The sequence below is a fragment of the Diadema antillarum genome, unplaced genomic scaffold, assembly GCF_040938485.1.
Source record: "Diadema antillarum isolate AM-2024a unplaced genomic scaffold, OU_Dant_1.0 seq00001355_RagTag, whole genome shotgun sequence".
Classification (NCBI taxonomy): Eukaryota; Metazoa; Echinodermata; class Echinoidea; order Diadematoida; family Diadematidae; genus Diadema; species Diadema antillarum.
In genome coordinates this window covers 13050-33513 of record NW_027272119.1, presented here as the reverse complement: position 1 = coordinate 33513, position 20464 = coordinate 13050, and the positions used below count along the sequence as shown (strand labels likewise).

The 20464-nt window shown below is 38.9% G+C and overlaps 1 protein-coding gene across 1 annotated transcript in view; it reads right to left on the bottom strand.

Annotated features, from left to right (window-relative positions):
- Nucleotides 1-20464, bottom strand: part of LOC139708612 (coiled-coil domain-containing protein 186-like) — a gene marked incomplete at its 5' end in the record, with an annotated part of 47814 nt that overhangs the window by 14764 nt on the left and 12586 nt on the right. Inside the window, 12 exons of the mRNA XM_071620555.1 lie at nucleotides 2671-2740; nucleotides 3379-3548; nucleotides 4844-5077; nucleotides 5527-5691; nucleotides 6462-6536; nucleotides 7285-7465; nucleotides 8826-8977; nucleotides 10322-10408; nucleotides 11374-11472; nucleotides 13645-13749; nucleotides 15324-15443; nucleotides 16503-16715. Coding sequence (XP_071476656.1) covers nucleotides 2671-2740; nucleotides 3379-3548; nucleotides 4844-5077; nucleotides 5527-5691; nucleotides 6462-6536; nucleotides 7285-7465; nucleotides 8826-8977; nucleotides 10322-10408; nucleotides 11374-11472; nucleotides 13645-13749; nucleotides 15324-15443; nucleotides 16503-16715 — 1671 coding nt within the window. The remainder of the gene's footprint in view (nucleotides 1-2670; nucleotides 2741-3378; nucleotides 3549-4843; nucleotides 5078-5526; nucleotides 5692-6461; nucleotides 6537-7284; nucleotides 7466-8825; nucleotides 8978-10321; nucleotides 10409-11373; nucleotides 11473-13644; nucleotides 13750-15323; nucleotides 15444-16502; nucleotides 16716-20464) is intronic.

Here is a 20464-nt window from a genome sequence, read left to right as displayed (position 1 = left end):
ATTGTGTGAGTATGTGTGTTGGGGGGGGGCACTTTGGGGCTACTGTCTAGGCCCGTACAGGACAAAATAACTGGCTTTTTTGTATGTCTCTGATGGGTACTACTTCTATTGCAAATGAAATTAGCCGTTACTCTTATCAGCTGAATAAAGTCAATGTGTGTGTGTGTGTGTTTGTACGTAGGGCTTATAGGGGATGGGGCACTTTGGGGCTACTGTCTGGGGCCCCGTACAGGATAAAATAGCTGGCTTTGGTGTTTTGGATATCTCTGATTGGTACTCCTTCCATTGCAAAAGAAATTAGCCCTGAATCTTTTTAATTGAATAAAATCAATGTTTGTGTGTGTTTATACGTAGGCCTATGGGGGTGGGGCCCTTTGGGGCTACTGTCTAGGGCCCCGTACAGGATAAAATAGCTGGCATTGGTGTTTTGGATATCTCTGATGGGAACTACTTCCATTGCAAAAGAAATTAGCCGTGACCCTTTTCAGCTGAATAACACCATATTTCTGGGGCCCTTTGGGGCTACTGTCTGGGGCCCCGTACAGGATAAAATAGCTGGCATTGCTGTTTTCATGATAAGTACACCCAAAGGAACAATATCCACCAACTTTTGTCCGTGACCCCCTTCGGCTGAATAAATCCATTTTTCGGGGTCCCTTTTTGTGGTCCCTAGGCTTACGGTACAGGATGTGACTTGCCAGCAATTCATTTTATTGACCCTTGGCCACATCCTTACATGATGAGACCATCAAAAAGTGTGACCCTTTTCAGCTGAATAAATGCTCTGGGCCCCCGGTCTATTATAGTGCACAATGGGAGAAGGAACAGTTTTCTGATAAACTTTTGTTTCTACAGGGAAATGTGAGCAGTTCAAAGATGATGTGAAGTCTCAATCATTCAAAGAATAATCTACTCTTCTATTTATATTGTTCTTTACGGTACATCTGCATTTCTTTTCATTTTTGTACAATTCCATGCGAAAATGAAAAGAATGGAATATAAAATATGGCAGGATCTGGCATTGCTACTGGCATTTCTGTGAGTGGCGAAGCACAAATTTCACACATGCTGCTTTTCAGTAAACCAAATTTGCTGCATGCAACAGCACTTGAGGAGAACTTTTCGTGACTCTCCCGCCAATCAAAGCCGACAAAAAAAAGGGGGAAAAATGCTTGGGACAAACTTACGACAAAGACATTTTTGTCTATTAATTGCACTTCCTGAAGCCAGATTGAAACAGTTTTCATTTTGTCTGAAAGCCTGAATTCAGGTAAAAATCTGCTCAAAACATAGCGCAGCAAAATAGCATCAATTTTTGGAATATGAAACAATACAAATAGGTGCACATTTAACTGCCACTCTTTGCACAATTTGGGTGAATCCTCCTCATTGCATAAAAAAGGGGAAAGACAAGTCAGCTAGCTTTCACAGGGAAGGGAGGTTAGCCAATTTGTCAGCAATACTCTTGACCGGTCAGACATCTTTGCTCGTACACAAAGCATGCAGTGTCATGATCTGGTACACAAGTAACTCTGTATCTATCTCATCCTTTGGTATAAATAGCACGATGTAACCAGAGCTCGACTACCTCACACCCTTTCACCCGCCCAGTTGGACAAGATGACCATTAATTCCACCACCCACAGGACAAAACCCACTCGCCCTGATTTTTACAGCCAACCAACAAATCTTCCCACAATTTCCCTGTAATCTTGGTTTTTGCTTTCCCACGGCAACCACGCAAATGATTTTGTTAAATTTCCATTTTCATCACATACATGTACGATTGTTGTCACAATATTGCATCACAGCCCCAGGAGTTTGAGGGATCCAAAACTCAGCAGATCCTTGAAGGACAAGCTTTCCAGTCCCCTCCCACTTGTTCGCCCCTCTCCTTGCTTGTCCTTCTGAGGTATGAAAAGCAACTCCACCCTCTCTATTACCCCAATATCTCTCTTCCTATTGATATTCTGCTTCAATCATCCAAACAAAGCTTCCCTGCAGAGGATACTTCACATCATATCTCATGTTTAGCCAAAGAAACGCCCCCATTCCCCCCCCCCCCCCATCCCCCCGTCCCCCCGAGTCAATTGGCATTCCTGCTCATAGTTTGGTAATGGTGGGAGCAAAGGGGGGAGGGGGGGGTTCAAATCCTCACCCCTATTTCTGAGATCTTGCAAGAGACACAGAAACAAATACAGAAACAAGATACACAGAGTGAAAGCAGGGCTTCTGTGGCATTTGTGCACACTTTCCTACCAAACACATATATTTCATCCTTCACTCTGCTCTATCAATTTCCAGGTCAAAAAACATCATGTATAAAGTAATATTTGTATCTTGCCAACAGGGCAGGTAAGGATATAATCATGTTTCAGTATGGTTAACACTTCAAACATAATAGTAAGACTTATCAAATAAATCACTGAATGATCTTTTCATATATTTAAGAAAATGCAGTTGTAACTCTATTACACCTAACACTGACAAATCTAGTGATCCCTCACCTTAATTCACAGTAGACTAAAAAAAAAAAAGCCTATGGGTAATACAAGGGCTGATCTAAACTAAACTTGGGACATTTAACCTTAGACATCATGGACCAATAACCTCTCCCCTCCCCCCCCCCCCTTCCCCACCCCCACCTTGCCCCACTGCCTGAATACTCACTTTGTTTGCATCGCTGGCAGCGGGGGCCAGGGCTCCAGCCTCCTCCCTCATGATGTACTGTTGGATTACTCTGCATGGGGTCAAGGGTCAAAGGTCAAAGGGGGAGAGACTTTAGGGATTAGATGGGGGGTAAACTCTGCAGAAGACTGTCAACATAACTCAGCAGGGGGAGGACAGACATTCACTGATGCGTTTCAAACACTGATTACTACTGACATTTTCACATCTGCATACTATTCTCTGGTGGGAGGAGGAGAAGGATTTTGGATAAGAGAAAAAGGAAAAAGAAAAGAAGGAGAAGAAGAGATGGAGGAGAAGACAGAGGAGATGAAGGAAGAAGAAGAAGAAGGAAGAAGAAGAAGAAGAAGAAGAAAAAGAAGAAGAAGAAGAAGAAAGTATATAGTATGAAGGGTAAATCCAAAAAATCACTGGCAAGGGCATAACAGCATGTTTTCTAAAAGAATTCCATAAACAGATATTTCACAATCATGTCTGTGAAAGAAGATTAAGGTGATTAAAACTATCAAGTATGATATTCAATTTGTCATTGTACAACACAATACTTACTAGTACTAGGTAGCACTACAGCAGAAAAGGAGGAGGAGGAGAAGAAGAAGATGAAGAGGAGAAGGAAGAAGAAGGAAGAGGAGGAGGAGGAGGAGGAAAATGAGGAGGAGAAGGAAGAACTATGGACGAAAAGACCCTTACTTGGATTTCTTCTGTATCTGGCCGACGAGATGGGTATTGTGCTCCTGCATGAATTCCATCTTGTCTGCCTTCTTCTGCAGCTGCTTCTGGAGCCTGACGATGCGTTCTACCAGCATACCCTTGTCGATGCCGGGGAAGTCGTTTCCTCCAGCGATGGCTACCGTGTGATCCTGTATCAGTTTACATACAGGTTTATAGAGTAACACATGATGCATATGGTGTATGTGCAAATCAATTATTTTGATTATTTACTTATATACTAATGGGCTTTATTGTTACTCATAATATTACCACAACAAATTTGTAGCATTATCGATTATAAAAATATCTTCAGTTTATAGCAGAAGAAATTTTTGTCACTACAGGCATCAATGATATCAGAAATGATGAGACATTCCATTGTAATGAATTGTGATGTTCTTCAGTTTGACTTATGACCTCATATCATGTAATGTACCATTTGCTATTATGGCAAATATTAACATTTTGTGAAAAGGCTTTACACTAAAGTGATCAAAAGTTCTCCTTTTTGTTCAATCTACATGACTGTTTGACCATTCTCCTTGCTACATTTTCAAAGTCAACTTACAAATGGAGTTGCCTTCGTTTACAAGGACATATCCAAACACCATAACACATGTGATGCAAAATTATTCATTGGCAATTACTGTACGACCAGAAACATTCAGGGCATGATACTTGTACAAATTGGAGCTGACCGCCCTTTTGGCACTAAGAAACTTTTGCGAATTGCCACTGGCATTCAACGCATTGTGCAAAAAAAAAAAAATTCTTGTGCAATTTACTTTTATGAATCTTGGCTCCTCGCTAAAATTTGTGAACGTTCCATGCATGCAAAATTTTCTGATTTTACAGTAGTGTCCAGACATCTGTGTCAATGAGCAAAGAAAAGCACTCCAGCAGATGTACCATTCAGTGACCAAGGCACTGTAAGGTTTAAACATCCCTACTTAACCATGCACACAAGTGAAGATGCACAGAGTGATCATCTTGCCCGGCCTGCTTGCCTGTGACTATCTACAGTCCAGTTAAGGCATCCTTGACCCTCCGCTTGCCACATTTCATGTTCACTCATCTGCCATGGAGACCTGTGCTCATGTTTTACAGCCACATGCAGGAGCACCATTTTCACACCTTCTTGCAATCAGCACAGAGTCACTGTGTACTCCCAATGCTAACTGTAAAGTGTATTCTCTGAACGATTCTCTTATTTTTTTGTAACTCCCCCTTTATCCCATATTAATATGTAGTTTTAAGAAATTCTTTGCTGATATCAACTACTGTCATTTATCTCAAGACTCAAACATAACCTGCTTCTCAAGGCTGAACACCCAACCACTGGGTAAGAAAAGCTCAACAGATGAGCACGACAAGGAATCACTGGGATACTGCTTACACCTCTGATATAGAGAGCAAACTTATAGGATTAGCAGGTGAATCTCACCTGGCCTGCTTGTGGGGAGTCCTCATGTCTCCCCACACTTCCACTGCCGCTGCTACCGGACGAGATGTTAGCCGTGCCGCCATTGATGGCGCTGTTGCCCAGCGTGTCCAGGGATCCCGTTGAGCTCGTCCTCGACTCCGAGCTGAAGGCGTCCTTGCTGTTTCCAGGGTTGCTGCTGTCTGCCTCCATCGTGTCGATCTTCTTCTTGGCGTGCTGGAGTTGCCTCGTTAGGTCCTGATGTCAAGGAAAAAGTACAAGAAGACATTGCCCAGTGATTCAGCAAATTTAGACTCTCGCTAAGGAGTATATCTGTTATGGTCAAGAAGCTCCCACTGTTTGATATGTAGTATAATGAAAGTAATATACCAGTCAAAATGATTGGTGAAATGTCAAGACTTACATACAGTGGAAAACATGCACATGACACTAACCCAAACTGTGAAACTTTCGCAAATTGCCACTGGCATTCAATGCATTGTGTAGACATAACTTTGTACGTCCAGTTTTCTTTTGCGAATCGTGGCTCCTTATAAAATTTGCAAAAAATATCATACATGCAAAAATGTCTGGTAAGACAGTAGTCAATACCTTCACCCTCAATGCATTTGACATTGCTAGACAGAGCCCAGTTCCACCATGGACAGTGCATGCAACAAATATTCCTTTTCAAGGAGGGCTGTTACCTTCATGTTTGCTGCGTGTTTCCTCTTCAGAGTCTTTGTCTCATCCTTGGCGTCACTCAGCTGAACTTTGGCCTGATCCAGGGCCTTAGACTTCTCGCTCAGTCTGGCGGAGAGGAGGGCCGCCTCCCGCTCCCGATACTGCCTCTCCTGATTTAAGTCCGCGGACTGCAAGTGGGGGAGGGGTGGATACAATGGCAGTTATTATTACGTTAAGGCTACCAAAGCTTCTAATTGTATCTGCGACTACAGCAAAGCAATACAGAATAATGAACTAGCCACACAGACTTCATTTTTTTTTTCATATACAAATCTCATACCTCAAATCAAAATGTCCATTCAAAATAGACACTTCAACACAAACTGTTGCTAGACTTATTCTGAATGTTCCTTGCAGTAAAGAGTCAGTTTCCAAAATCCAGTGATTTTTAATGGTGTATTGTGAACTACCGCATTTCTCACCGCATCAAAATATTTGTGTATTCATTTTTTTCCTTCCTACCATATCGTCTTGCCACTGGACATACCTAACAGAAGTTATGGCAGGCAAATTCTGAGTGCATTCTTAGCATGTATTTAGTGACATTATGCCTTTCACCTTGGGCATATCATCAAATAATTCAATCAGCATTTCCACATCTAATGTAATATTTCTGCACTAGTTCCAAAAACAACATAAGATATCCACAAAAGGTACTTATGTTCTTGTGGTGTATGAACATACAAATACAGTTATTTGGGCGACCTAAGCAAAAAAAGCCAATAACACCAAATGGGCCAGTGGTATAAATATGGAACTGATTTAAAATTCATCCCTTCAGGAAGTAACCTTTCCCAAATAGACAACTAGCTATTTCCTTCACACTATGAGGTACTGTACCAAGAGAGCTGGTATACAGGAATGAACACCCAAATGCTATGATGGCATGGATACTCACCAGTTGTGAAATCTGAGTTTTGGCTTCCTCCAGTTCCACCTTCAGATTTCGACACTCTTCGGTCAAAGTGTCAACCTGAAATACAAAACACAGTGCAATCCCATTTTAATAGACATAATATGATATGATAAAAATCTTGTTACAATTAAGTTAAAATTCAGGTCCCAAAATTATTATCTACTGTAAACGTCAATATCTTTTCATAATTAATTTTCATGCTGAGCGGCTAGCCAAAAGTAGCCCGAAATGCACGAAAATTTTTTGCGTTTACAGTGTGCGATGATAGCCTTACAAAGGCCTGGATGTAACTGTGGTTGGATTTAGTGTGGGAGCACTATACAGTAGCAGCTTGGTTGGAATGTCACCCAGGAAATGGGGTGAGTGCACTGTTGATACCAGTTTAATCTAATTAGCACCTTATGCAGGATATTACAGGAGACAATCATTACCCATCAGAACAGAATTATACCCTGGAATTCAGCAGGGAAGCTGTACATTAATTTTTTTTTTTTTTTTTAATCGGAGTACAGAGCAGGATGCATACTGAAAACGAGGAATTTTCGCGTGCACTTTAATTTCGCGAATTTCGCGAGCGCCAAAATTCACGAAATTAAAATGCACGCGAAAGCTTTTGTCTACACTACATGCATTGAATGCCAGTAGCAATTCGCGAAAATTTCATGCCACGAAAAAGGCTGTCGGCTCCAATTCGCAAAAATTTCATGCCGCGAATATATCATGTTTTACAGTACCTGCCATTTTCTCTATGAACTCTTTACCAACAATTATTATTGATCAGTAGAAATAAATGAAAGGTTTGTACCTTGGAATTCAGGGCGGAGTTCTCCGAATGCAAAGCAGCGTTAGTGCCGGTCATCTTCTCAGTGAACTGTAGAAGCTCTGCCTCCTTCTGTCTGCTGGTCTCCAGCTCAGACTCCAGGTCTGTGCCTTCTTGCTTCTGGGAGTTCAGCTTGAGCTCCAATGCTGCCACTGTCTGCTTGGACCTGGGGTGGGCAAGAGAATGATGCTTGCAAAATAAATGTTGCTAGGAACAATTATAAATGGTGATATGACATTAGTATACTAATGACCGATACAAACAAACGCTCCTCTAACCTCAGCTGCATTGCCTGTGTATCATAATTGTGTCAAACTTGTTTTGTGAGTGTGCAGTTCACTGAGTTTGGAGCTGGTACTGGCCTTAGAATCTTGCAAAAATGGCTGCCGTGGAAGTAAAATCATTTTACCATTTCATAAAACAAATAATGCACATTACTTGGTCAAATATTAATGAAATTCTAAATCCTCCATAACTTATGAACAGCCCAAACACACTCTTTATTGCTCCATGCGTTCCAAAGTCACCATGAGTTGGATAATTTTTAAAAACACCACATGTAATATGCATTATTTAACACTAAATCATACAAACTAAGAGAGACCAATTCCTATGAATGCTGCACAAATGTTTAGGGCGTATCTGAAGCAGCTAGACATCTAAATAATTCAAGGACTGAAAACAAATAGTGATATCAACGAAATCTTTAAAAAAATGTATCTGAAGTCAGGCATAGTTTTTATTGACCAAACTTGAGTCACTGTCTGCATATTTATTGCTTATGTGCAGAAACTTTGTCTAAGTATTTTCAAGAATATAGAAATGTGGAAATTTGGCCATCACCATCTTTAACCTGCTGAAGACTAGTCCCGAGAATACTCGGGCAGGTGTCTATGGGAAACATGTGATCTAGCAAAATGAGCTCTTCTTTGACCGGTTAAACATTGCTTTTCCATACCGGGTAATCTATTTTCAAACCTGGAGCAAAGGTTTCAAAATATGCGCAATATCACACCAGCAAACTAGAAAAGCACTCTGAGAGGGCAGACCTTACTTTCCATGATCTTGCTCTTCCCAAAGATATATTTCTCCTCTCCACTACTGGGGAAAAGCTCTTTGGGCTCTTCCATAGAGATCAATGATTTCCACACACATGCTGAAAAATCGCCCCATTTCCCAATATAGAAGCCTTTGTTACGTCATAAACCCTCAGCTGCACGGCGCGCCTCGCCCTAGCAGAAACCAGAGCACGCACTTTTGTGTGCGCATGCAAACCTCAAGTACGCCCACCCTGAACTCCCAAGTTCATTGACCCTACCTGCCAAAATATCAAAAATCCTTCATAAATTCCCCAAAATTCTCGGATCGCTACCAAAAGTTAATCGTTTGTTACTTGTGTCATTCTCAACCTCTCCTGCAAGTTTCATCCCAATCTGTCAACTACTTTTTGAGTTATTTTGCACACGGACTAACAAACCAACGGTAACAAAAACATAACCTCCTCCCTTGGCGGAGGTAATTAGGACCGGTCCTTACTCTTCAAGCTCCTCTTAAGTGACTTCAGCTCCTCCATCTGCTTGGAGAGTTTCCTGTTCTCCTCCTTCTGCGAGTTCAGCAAACCTTTGAATTGATTCAAGAGACCCTCTGTGTGCAGACGCTCATCTTCCAAACACTTGCTCTGCAGAATCACGAGGGAAGGGGGAAGGGGGAATTGTTTGAGGGATGAATAGGATTAATGAGACAAATGATAATCCTGACACAAACTTCTGTGTGCCGCAGTGATTAATTGGGCTGTGCCGCAGTGATCAGGGCAGTGCCGTATCAGGGCAATTACCCCCCTGGTAAGTACTGGTTAGTGATAAGGGCAGAGTAAAGATTAGGATTAGGGTTAGGTTTAGGGTTAGAGTTTTAGTTACGGTTAGGATTAGATTCAGGACTAAGATTAGGGTTAGGGTCAGGGGAAGGGTCTGGGGTAACTGCCCTAGAACCTGGCAGTGCATGACTGAAAACTGTTGGGACTATAACCTTCCAGAGTTCAAAAATAAAAACCAATACTGTTTAAATTTTCGCGCATTTCGCGCAAAGAAACTAGCGCGAAAATAAATATTTTTGCTATATGTTCTATGTCTTGATTCCGTAAAAACACACAAAACTACAAGCAAAAATTAGTCGCAGCACTCATACAGTAATTTGTGATCAAGTGTCTCCAAACTCTTACCTACATTGTATCATAAGAAGAAATTTCAAGATCAAATGGACTTCTCTTTTATGCATTATCACTCCCATTCCTTACCAGTGGCTTTAATGTGTAAAGATGAAGTTGTATTACAGAAAATTGCAGTTGAAAATGGGCAGCACATTGAATTACACTGAATTGAATTGATCTGTTTAACATGGCTGCAAAGGAAGCTACGTTGTATATGGACACTTGTAAGCAAGCAAACCATGGGACCGACAGCTGAAAGTCCTTATCATCTTATCATCCCTCTCTATCCCTCCAACAATCTCCCCTAACCCACCCACATGCTTCAAAGAAGTAAAAACCTCAGTGACTAAACTTCCCGTTAGTTTTCTACTTTTTTTTCTCTCTCCACAGATGGCAGCATTAGAATAAACCATCTAGTAAATATATTTACTGGCAATCTTTGCTTTACAGATGCCGAGATGATCACAGGATGATTTTCAAACGCTTTGCAGGCTTGAGTGTTTTCTTCATTTGTTTCAAAATTCACCATATATCACTCCGTCGGCAAAGATTCTGTTGACAATCCTTTCAAAATGAGCCACCCGCGTGTTGACAGTGTCTTTACAGATGTTCGACTTCTTGGAACAGGGCACCGTTTCATGAAAGTTGTCAGCCCTGACAAGTTGTCAGTCTTTGACAATCACCATAGTAACAGTCATTGACCAGAGCTTCTCAGCTAAATCAAAACCAAGGATTTTACTGAAATTGTCAGAGAGTGACTAACTTGTCAGGGCCGACAACTTTCATGAAACGGTGCCCTGAGGAATCAAGTCTGACCTTCACTTTGAGAGAGTCGAGCTCAGACAGAGCCTCTTGGTGAGCCTTCTTCAATGCCTCCAGCTCCTTTAGACGTGTATTGTGAATCTGGTGAAAAAGGAACAGCACAGGGCGTATCAAATGCGATAGATACCATATCACAATAGATCCCCTTTAAATAATTCTCACGTACACAAAGGTACTTTGAACACACGGATAAACAAGCAAAAAACAAAAACAAATATATATTTCAATATCCTAATGAACAACAAAAACACCAACAGCAACATACTTAGCCCTCTAACATGTAGCAATTACTTTCAATTTTCATCACTCCATTAGACAGAGAAAAAAGGTTTTAACACTGGCTGTGTAAACAACCATCATGCCTTTTATACTGTATGTATACAGATCATGCTAAACTTAGCCACAAAAGTGCAAGTGGGGAAATGCTAACTGATGCTGAGTGATAATTAGCTACAGTCACATCAGCAAAAGGAAACATGAAATATCCTGATGACTGGAGAAACAAAACAACGAAAGAAAAGACTGGTACTGTCATTTCCATTGTCGCAAAAAGCTTGACTAATGAGAACCACAAGATCAAGGTTATAACAATTACATGTCACATGAAATGCAGGCATTCTAACACACGTTTCTCAGGATGACATCACTCAATAACTATGAGGAGAAAAAAAAATAAATCAAATGATAAAAATGATGACAGGTGGTTTACCTTACACATGCATACCATGGTTCATCTACTTAATGAACATCCCACATACTTAACATGTTTCTGAACTACACTACACACCATGTCCTATGTTTTTTTGTGTGTGTGTGTCAATTTGAACCCAACATCAAATTTCTATTCCAATGCAGTAATCTGCAGCAAAGCAACAACTACAGAATACAGGCCAACATAGACTAAAATGAACAAGTGGCAATGGCCCACTTCAAAGAGGGCACATTGTTGACCCTCAACCGAGAGATGAGGCTTAAACTGGGGTCAGAGTGGGGGGGGGGGTGCACTGCAGAAACCGTCAGTCAGACAGACAGGGGGTGATACCTACCTCCATGTGGTCTTCTTTCTCCTGAAATTGCTGCTTGAGCTCCTCCTCTTTCTCCTTTAGCTTGATGTCCAGCGAGTTGGAGCGGATCTCTTCCGATTCCTGAAGAGGGTTGAGGGAAGGACTGTGATCACATGCTCACAGATAACTGGGAGTAGTCATTTCGCAATGGGCCGTTTTACCTACATGTATGTATACTATGTATGCCTTTTCAGATCTATGGGTACCCCCCCCCCCCCCATCTATACAGTATTTAACCGATCCCTTCCAGTTGAATGCATTTCAATAATATTGGAGAATAATTATGATTTCTTCATGCCATAAGGCTCGATGTGTTTGGGCAAGCCTCAGGCAAGCATTTTAGATGCCAGAAAACACTTTTCTGATAGATAAAGATACACATAAGATTTGAATGCACTCGTACCTGCCCGCTGTCATCCCTACAAAAAGAAAAAAAGAAATCACTGAAACACATGAGGCTGCCCTCACTCAACCACATGTGAAAATGTATGTTTTTTTACCTTGTTCCTAATATATTCCTGTACAATCCCACTCTGCAATTTAATCTCTTGAGCAATAGAGTGCACATGGTTGCTATCCTTCAGAGGTTGAAGGCTGTCACTGAAAGGAATCTCTAGGTACTCAAAGCTTTTATACCAATGTCTTCAGTCTGAAGATTAAGACTGTTGGAAGGGAACCAAACCTCTTGTACAAGGACATGGTAAAATGCTACCCTGAAATAAGCCAGTTCACAATTACTGTAAAACCCAAAAGATTCACTGTATGAAACTTTCACAAAATGGAGCCAATTGCCTTTTTCACAGCATGAAATTTTTGTGAATCGCCATTGGCATTTAATCCATTGTGTAGACACACATTTTTGTGTGCGTTTTACTTTTGCGAATCTTGGCTCTTCGTAAAATTCGCCAATGTTTTATGCACACACAAAAATTCTGATTTCAAAGTAGCTCTTGTGCTCACTTGGAGACATGACCTTTCTTTTTCTCAGGTGGTTAGGCACTCCACATATCGTCAAAGCAACTACCTCTCTGTAATACATAACCTTGCCTGATGTAACAATTCATGGAATTCTTAATCAAACATAGAATGAACCTGTGTGGACCAGGTGACTGGAATGGCCGCTCAATTTACACTAGGGGAAGCATCAATTTCATTGCTTTGAATTGCATATGCATGAACAAACCATTTCTATTAATTTCCCCCCAAGCAAGACTTTAATGAACACTTTGTTGCTGTCAGGTGAACGTGCTGGCAAGCACAATTCATGAGGATTATGCCATGAATAATCATTACATCACAGATGCTTATCTCAGTGAATTTAAAGGACACGTTCACCTTCACAGACATGTGGGTTGAGTGAATGCAGCAATATTAGTAGAACACATCAGTGAGAGTTTGAGGAAAATCGGACAATCCGTTCAAAAGTTATGAATTTTTGAAGTTTCTGCTCACTCAAGGCTGGATGAGAAGACTACTATAGCTTGTGATGTCACATGTGTACAACGATATAAAGAAAGAATTTCAACATATTTTCACCTTGCATAACATTGACTTCTCTCTTTCAGAAGGCAGGGGGAATAATGTTACCCTTAACATATGTCAGTAACAAGTCGAAGAAATGTGCACTTTATTCCGTGAAATTCTCTGTTGTACGCATATGACATCATACACTGTAGTAGTCTTCTCAAGCAGTGACTGCGCAGATACTTCACAAATTCATAACTTTTGAACGCTTATCATCAAGACTATATTGATTCACTCAATCCACATGTACATGATACCATATAAAAAAAAAAACTCTGCTCGTGCAAAGTGGAACAAAACTGTTAATCAAGGATAGATACCATATAGTCTCAAAAGTTAAAGGGATTGTATAGTTTTGAGACCTAATTTCAGGTTTCTAACATTTTTTGGTGAGATAATGAGGAACTTCTTCTGAAATATGAAAGAGCATGTAATTCTATGAGGAATTCAACTTTAATCTGATGAAAATTGGTTTTAAAACGGCTGAGATACCAAAAAAAAGAGCGATTCTAATAAAGTGTGGGACCCACACTTTATTACAATCGCTTTGTTTTACTTTGTTTTTGGATTTTTCAATCATTCCAAACCCGATTTTCATCAACTAAACTTTGAATTCCTCTTAAAATGGTATGCTCTGTACTATCTCATAAGTGTTTTCTTGGTATCTCGCAAAAAGCTAAAAGCCCAATTTTCATCTCCACCAATACTGTACCATCCCTTTAAGCCCACCTGATAAGTACGAATCATCTCCTGACAGTTCTTCCTGATTTGCTCCGTCTCCTCCTTCGCCTCCACCAGCCGCTGCTCCGTCTTAGCCAGCTTAGCCTTGGTGTCCTTCACACACAAAACGACAAGCAGCAATGACAAACAATCAGTTTCTCGATGTGATCAGCCTATTTTCCAGGAGTGAAGTAATTTCAACATATTTTTTCTTTTTTTTTTCAATTTCTTTCTCCAGGCACATGATACATAAGTCATGATGCACAGGCAATCACATGGTCTCACACAAGTTAAAGGTTCTGTTTACCTTTAGGAGCAGTGATTTATAAAATGTTCAAGATATCACATTTGATGCATATACTTAGGTCTGTTGTACCACAAAACATCCTACCATATAAAATTTTTGCAATAAAGCCTAGAATATAAGGAGATATCAGTATTTTTCTCAATAAACCGTAACTGTAGACGGTTTAGTCTGGAATCATTTTTATTATAACTATTGTTCACATTTTGTATATGTAACAATACTTAACATTGACTTTACCGATTCAAATTTTCACAGTAGTTGTTTCTATCCCTAAGTCATATTTTAGAACTATTTTAAAGCACTAAAGCTGAGATTCTGTTTCATCTGCAAATGGTAAATTATGTCTTTAAAAAAAAAGACCTTTGTAATCCTTACTGTACTTTGTCTGCTGATTAGCACACATGCTAGAGTGCTTTCTTTGCCAACTGAAGCAGATTTCTGGAAACAAATTTTCAATGAATAGAGATTACATTAACCTCCTGATCCCTATTGTGTCGCAACGGCCTTCCTGTTGGACTAAGGTATTTTGCTACACCTGAGAAGGTTGTTAACGTTAAAATCAGATCCAGTTTGGATGGGTTAGTGCATGCTGATGAAAAAAGTTGACAAGTTAACCCTTTTTTGGCCATGCTAAATTGGGAGGGGGATCTCCCCACCCCCCCCCCCCCAGTTGCCTGGGATGTAATCTACAAGACTGTATTATTGGATTTCCAAAATCACTCTATTTTTAATCATTTATTAATCAATCATGCAAATTAAATTACAAAATTGGTATTTGGCCTAAAATGCTCATGTAAGTCGAGGGAATGATTTTTTGAAAAACTTACTACAACAAGGTCTAACATTGTACAAGATGGAAAAGGGCTATACTATAATCAATACATTTTTCATTTTATTGTTTTTACAATTTCTTATTATCTCTTTGTTGTGAAAAGAGCAACAAAGAGTGTACAACACACTGTGATCTTGACCTTGACCTTGAGATTTTACACGAATATTCAATAGTGAATATCTGACTATGTACTTGAATAATAAACTTACGAACTTAAAAAAGAGAGATCATAATACAGTTCTCTCATTCCATGCTAATTCATGTCTTATACGCAAGGAAATTTCATATGTGGCATGTGCATGGCTGTGAAATACCCTATGGCATGATAACAATAAGTCTAAATTCCTAAAATTTGGTATCACAAGATGCGCAAGACTCTATGCTCAAAAGTCATAAAGGGCCAAGGAGCATTTTTTTTCTGTTTGGAAATGATGATGTCCAAACACCCTGAGTCTCCCCTCCCCCACCCCCCTCTTAAGGATTAAGCAAAATGCCTGGGCACACAAAGGGCTTACAGGGATAAAAGTAGATGTCTTTAATCTTCCCCACCTTGTGACTTTCTAACTCTGTCTTGAGCTTGTTCTGCGCCCACTTGACCTTGATTCCCACGGAGGCCACGTCATCCTTCATTTCCTCTTTCTCCTTCTCAATGGCCGTGATCTCCAGGTCCTGGGTGGAAGGAAAAGAAACGCATATACGACTTCAAAATGAAGCATCAACCAGAGAAGCACTCTGAGAGTGCAGACCTCCCCCAAGTAGCTCATTTCCACCTCTGATCTTGTTCTGCCAAAGAAATCAGTGATTTTTACCCATATGTACATATGGAGAAAAATCACCACCCAATATAAAAACCTTTTGTTATGTCATCAATGCCAACTGCGCGCCGTGCCTCGCCCTGGACCAGAAACTAGAGCATGCACTTATGAAAACCTAAAAAATACGCAGCTTGAACTCCCAAGTTCATTGACCCTACGCGCCAAAATATCAAAAATCCTTCATAAAATTGATAAAACTTGCTGAATCACTACCAAAATGTGTCACTTGTGTCATTCTCAATCTTCCCTGTAAGTTTCATCCAAATTCATTCACAACTTTTTGAATTATTTTGCTCATGGACAAACAAACAAACCAAAAAACCAATGCCAAAGAAAAATAACCTCCTCTCTTGGCAGAGGTAAAAACTGAAAATCTCTTATGCAAAATGTATCATCAAATTATTTGGAAAATAAGTTTACATTAGGGGGTACAGTTGAATGCAAATATTGACAATAGAATCAGTGACAAATTATCCTATGTATATGAAAAAAATAGAATTTCTGCTTTGACATTCAAAAGCACACACCATGTATCACCAACATCTGGTTTTTGTTTCATGTTTGTAATGTCTATGATATGTATTCTATGCTCTTTACCTGGTCAAATAAATAGATAAATGATCAGACAAACAAACAAACAAATGCATAAATAAATAAGTTAAAATATAATGTCATTATAAATAAATAAATAAATAAATAAATAAATAAATAAATAAATAAATAAATAAATAAATAAATAAATAAATAAATAAATAAATAAATAAATAAATAAATAAATAAATAAACAAACAAATAAATAAACAAATAAATAAATAAATAAATAAACAAAATAATTGTTTCACTGGTTTTTTATTCTTCGTGAAATTTCCAGGACCCATCACTAGTCCTACAGAACACTCGATGGAAAGCTTACCTTGGCATCTATGTCACTAAGGAGTTTGGCACGCTCCGCTTTGAGTTGCTTGTTGTGGGACACGATGACCTCTAACCCTTGACCCGCCTCTCTTAGCCTCCTCTCCAGGTCTTCCTTGGCCTTCTTCACATCGAGATTTTCCTTCTCGCTCTTAGCATACCGGATGACCATGTTCTCCTTCTCCTTCACCGCCTCCTCATACAACTGTTTCACCTGCAAAATGTCAGCAGGACACACAAAAACAAAATAAAACAAAACAAAAAAGTGGTGTCAATTATATAAATGTTTTAAAGAAGAAATTTGAACAATTAAGACACTGTATAATGTGGATCGACAAGCAGTGCTGTTGATATAAAATTTGAAATAGACCTGCATGACTTGTACTGCTCTTCATTTTTTCTTCTTCCTCTGTATGTTTTGTGCTCTGTCTCCAAAGAGGATACTATATCTGTCTGCTGTGTCATATATTTGCACTATTTGATGCCATTACAGTAGCCAAACACATGAATAAAAACATTTAGTGAAAACAATAAAGAAAATTCATGTTTCTATGGACTACATAAAATAATGTGGGGAAAAAAAAGTAATAGGAACAAAAGTAATTTTAATTGAAGGAACTTCAACCATATATAAAAGAAAGAAAGAAAGAAAAAAAGAGACTTACTGCAAGCATATCAGGGCAATTACTTCTCCCTTGCTAAATACTGGTTAGTGATAAGGTTAGAGTAAGGATTAGGGTTAGGGTTAGGTTTAGGGTTAGAGTTTGGGTTAGGGTTAGGATTAGGAACAGGATTAGGATTAGGATTAGGATTAGGGTTAGGGTTAGGGTTAGGGTTAGGGTTAGGGGAAGGGTCTGGGGTAATTGTCCAGGGGGTAATTGCCCTAAAACCAATGCAAGACTCCTCTGACATAAGAGCTGACAAATATAAGCTCACTGTTCATGTATGCTCACTATAGATATATGTTACCTTTTTTGTGTGTGTCTTCATGGATATGGATACTAACTTTGTAGAATTTGAATTTTGGGCATGAGATGCAGTGACTCTTTTGTAATTGCCAGTAGAGTTTGTGACATAATGTCAACTCACGCATAATACACTGCTATGCCTACAAATGCTGCCTTGTTATTACCAGGACAGATCACGTGCAAACTTTCCTTTGCATGAAATCTGCCTGATAGTGGAGCGGCAAAGCCGAAAAATTGTGCATTTTGTGATAAAAGCACCAAATTTCGTACACAGGCTGACAATCACGTTCAGATCAAATTTAGATATTGGGCCATCGTAAATAGCGCCCTCAACGTCCGTGGCAGCCATTTTGAAAAATGGCTGCCATAAATGCCATGTTTTCGTAAAATTTACTAATTTTAGGAGAGAAAAGTCAATAAGATTTTGGTTACAAATGGGAAATTACATTCAAAATAAATCTACATATCGGGCCATCGAAAATAGCGCCCTCAACGGCAGTGGCAGCCATTTTTCAAAATGGCCGCCATAAATGCCATTTCTTCAAAATATTTGCTAACTTCAGAAGGGAAAGCCAGTAAGATTTTGCGAACAAGTGGGAAATTACATTCAAAATGAATCTAAATATTTGGTCATTGTGAATTGCGCCCTCAACGTCCATGACAGCCATTTTTTCAAAATGGCTGTGCCACTTCTTCGATGATTTTGCAAATTTCAGAAGGGAAAAGTTAATAAATTTTTTCCCATAAATTTTAATTTCATTCAAAATGAATCTAGATATTAGGCCATCGGAAATAGCGCCCTCAACGGCCATGGTCGCCTTTTTTTTCAAAATGGCTGCCACAAATGCCATTTTTTGTTAAAAAATGCAAATATCAGAAGGGAAAGCCAATGGTCTTTTTTTTTTGTAAACAAGCTGGAAATTACATCCAAAATAAATCCAGATATTGGGCAATTGAAAATTACGCTGTCAATGGCTATGGCAGCCATCTTTTTTTTCAAATGGGCATCATAAGTGCCATTTTTTCATTAAAAAAATGCTAATTTCAAAAGGAAAAGTCAATGAAACTTTGGTTATAAATGGGAAATGAGATTTAAAATAAATATCGATATTGGGCCATCGGAAATTGTGCCCTCAACGGTCATGACAGCCATTTTTCAAAATGGCCGCCATAATGCTATATTTTCGAAAAGATTTACTAAAATCAGAAGGGAAAGCCAACGAGATTTTGCAAACAGGTGGGAAAGTACATTCAAAAGTAAACTTATTGGGCCATTGCAAATTGCCCCCTCAATGGCCATTCCAGCCCTTTTTCAAAATGGCCACCATGAATGTCTTTTTTTTTTCCACAAAGGTGGAAAATTACATTCAAACTGAATTTGATAATAGGCCATCCAAAAGTGCACCCTCAACAGCCATAGCAGCCAAGTTTTAAAACAGCTGCCATGGATGCCCCCCTTGTTTTGCTTTGTTTTTTGCAAAAATTTGCTGATGTCAGAAGGAAAAGTCAATAAGACTTTGCAAACAAGTTTAAAATTATGCTCAAAAAATAAATTTAAATGTAAAGTCGTCTTAGAAGGCGCCCTCAAGGGCCATGCCGACCGCCATGGATGTCTGCTTCTTTCTTTTTTCTTTTCTTTTCTGGAAAGATTTGCTAATTTCAGAGAGAAAACCAAGAAATTTGTACATACCTTTATGTTTAAAATCATATTCAAAAGAAAATAATATATGAGTTCATTACAAATGGCACCATCAACGTCCATGGCAGCCATTTTCCAAATGGCCACTATAGATGCTATTTATTTCTTGAAAATATGATAATGCCACAAGAAGACAATATAATTTCTTGTGAATATTGATAAAAGACATTCAAATAAATTCAAGTTTCAATTTGAATTTAAATTTGAAATGAAGATATTGAGCCACCATTTAAACATCGTCCCAACGGCTATGGCAGCTCTTTGGCAAAATGGCTTCCACACACTCCTTATTCTTATTTGCTTATCGCCTTATTCCAGAAGGAGAAAGCAATAGAATACTGCTAAACAGCCATTATATCTAATGCAATCTGGTGTTCAAAGAAATTTAAATTTTAAAAAAGATTTCATTGATGGGTTAGTTCGAAATTCATGTTTTCAGTTTAGTCCTAATTGCAGTATTTCGTGTGTGACGGCTAACAGTATGGATATCAAAGGTATGTGTTTTATGGAAACATAGCAAGTAGATTAACTTTTATCGTAAAATGAAAGGCCATTTTTTCATATCTGTTTTAAGAATATTTAGGAAGTTACATTTTAGAATAGATACACGTCATATATCCCATATATTCAATGATATGGTGTTACTGTCAAAGTTAACACATGGCGCCATTATCCCTGGATATTCATATTACTCTTTTTCGGAAATCTTATGTTTGCCACCTAAAACATGCATTCATCATTGGTAAGATATAATTGCTAAGCATTTGCCTTGTTTATTTCAAATGTTCCTCAAATGATTTCCGTAACACCATATTTCAGATTATATAATGTCTCTGTGAGTATTCTACTGTCCTCTCCTTCTGAAGTTAAAGCAAATTTTCAAGACAAAAAAAAAAGAAGAAGAGTGTATTGTAGCCATTTTGACCAATAGCTGAAATAGCCATTGAGAACACAGTTTATGAATATGGCCCAATGTCTAAACTTCTTTATATGTATTGTCAACTTGCGACAAAAAAAAATGTTTACTGTCTTCTTCCGGCATTAGGACATCTTCATTAAAGAAAAATGGCATCTATGACAGCCATTCTGGAAAATGGCTGCAATTACCGTTATAAGCATTTTTTTCTTCTTGAAAATTTGCGAAGGAACAATTTCTAGAGTTAATGCACTCTAGATATATTGTTTGATTTTAAACATGATTTTCAATTTATGTACACATTGACTTTTCTTTCTGAAATTACCATTTTTTAAAACAAAATGATTATGACAATGGCAGCAATTTTGGCATATGGCGGC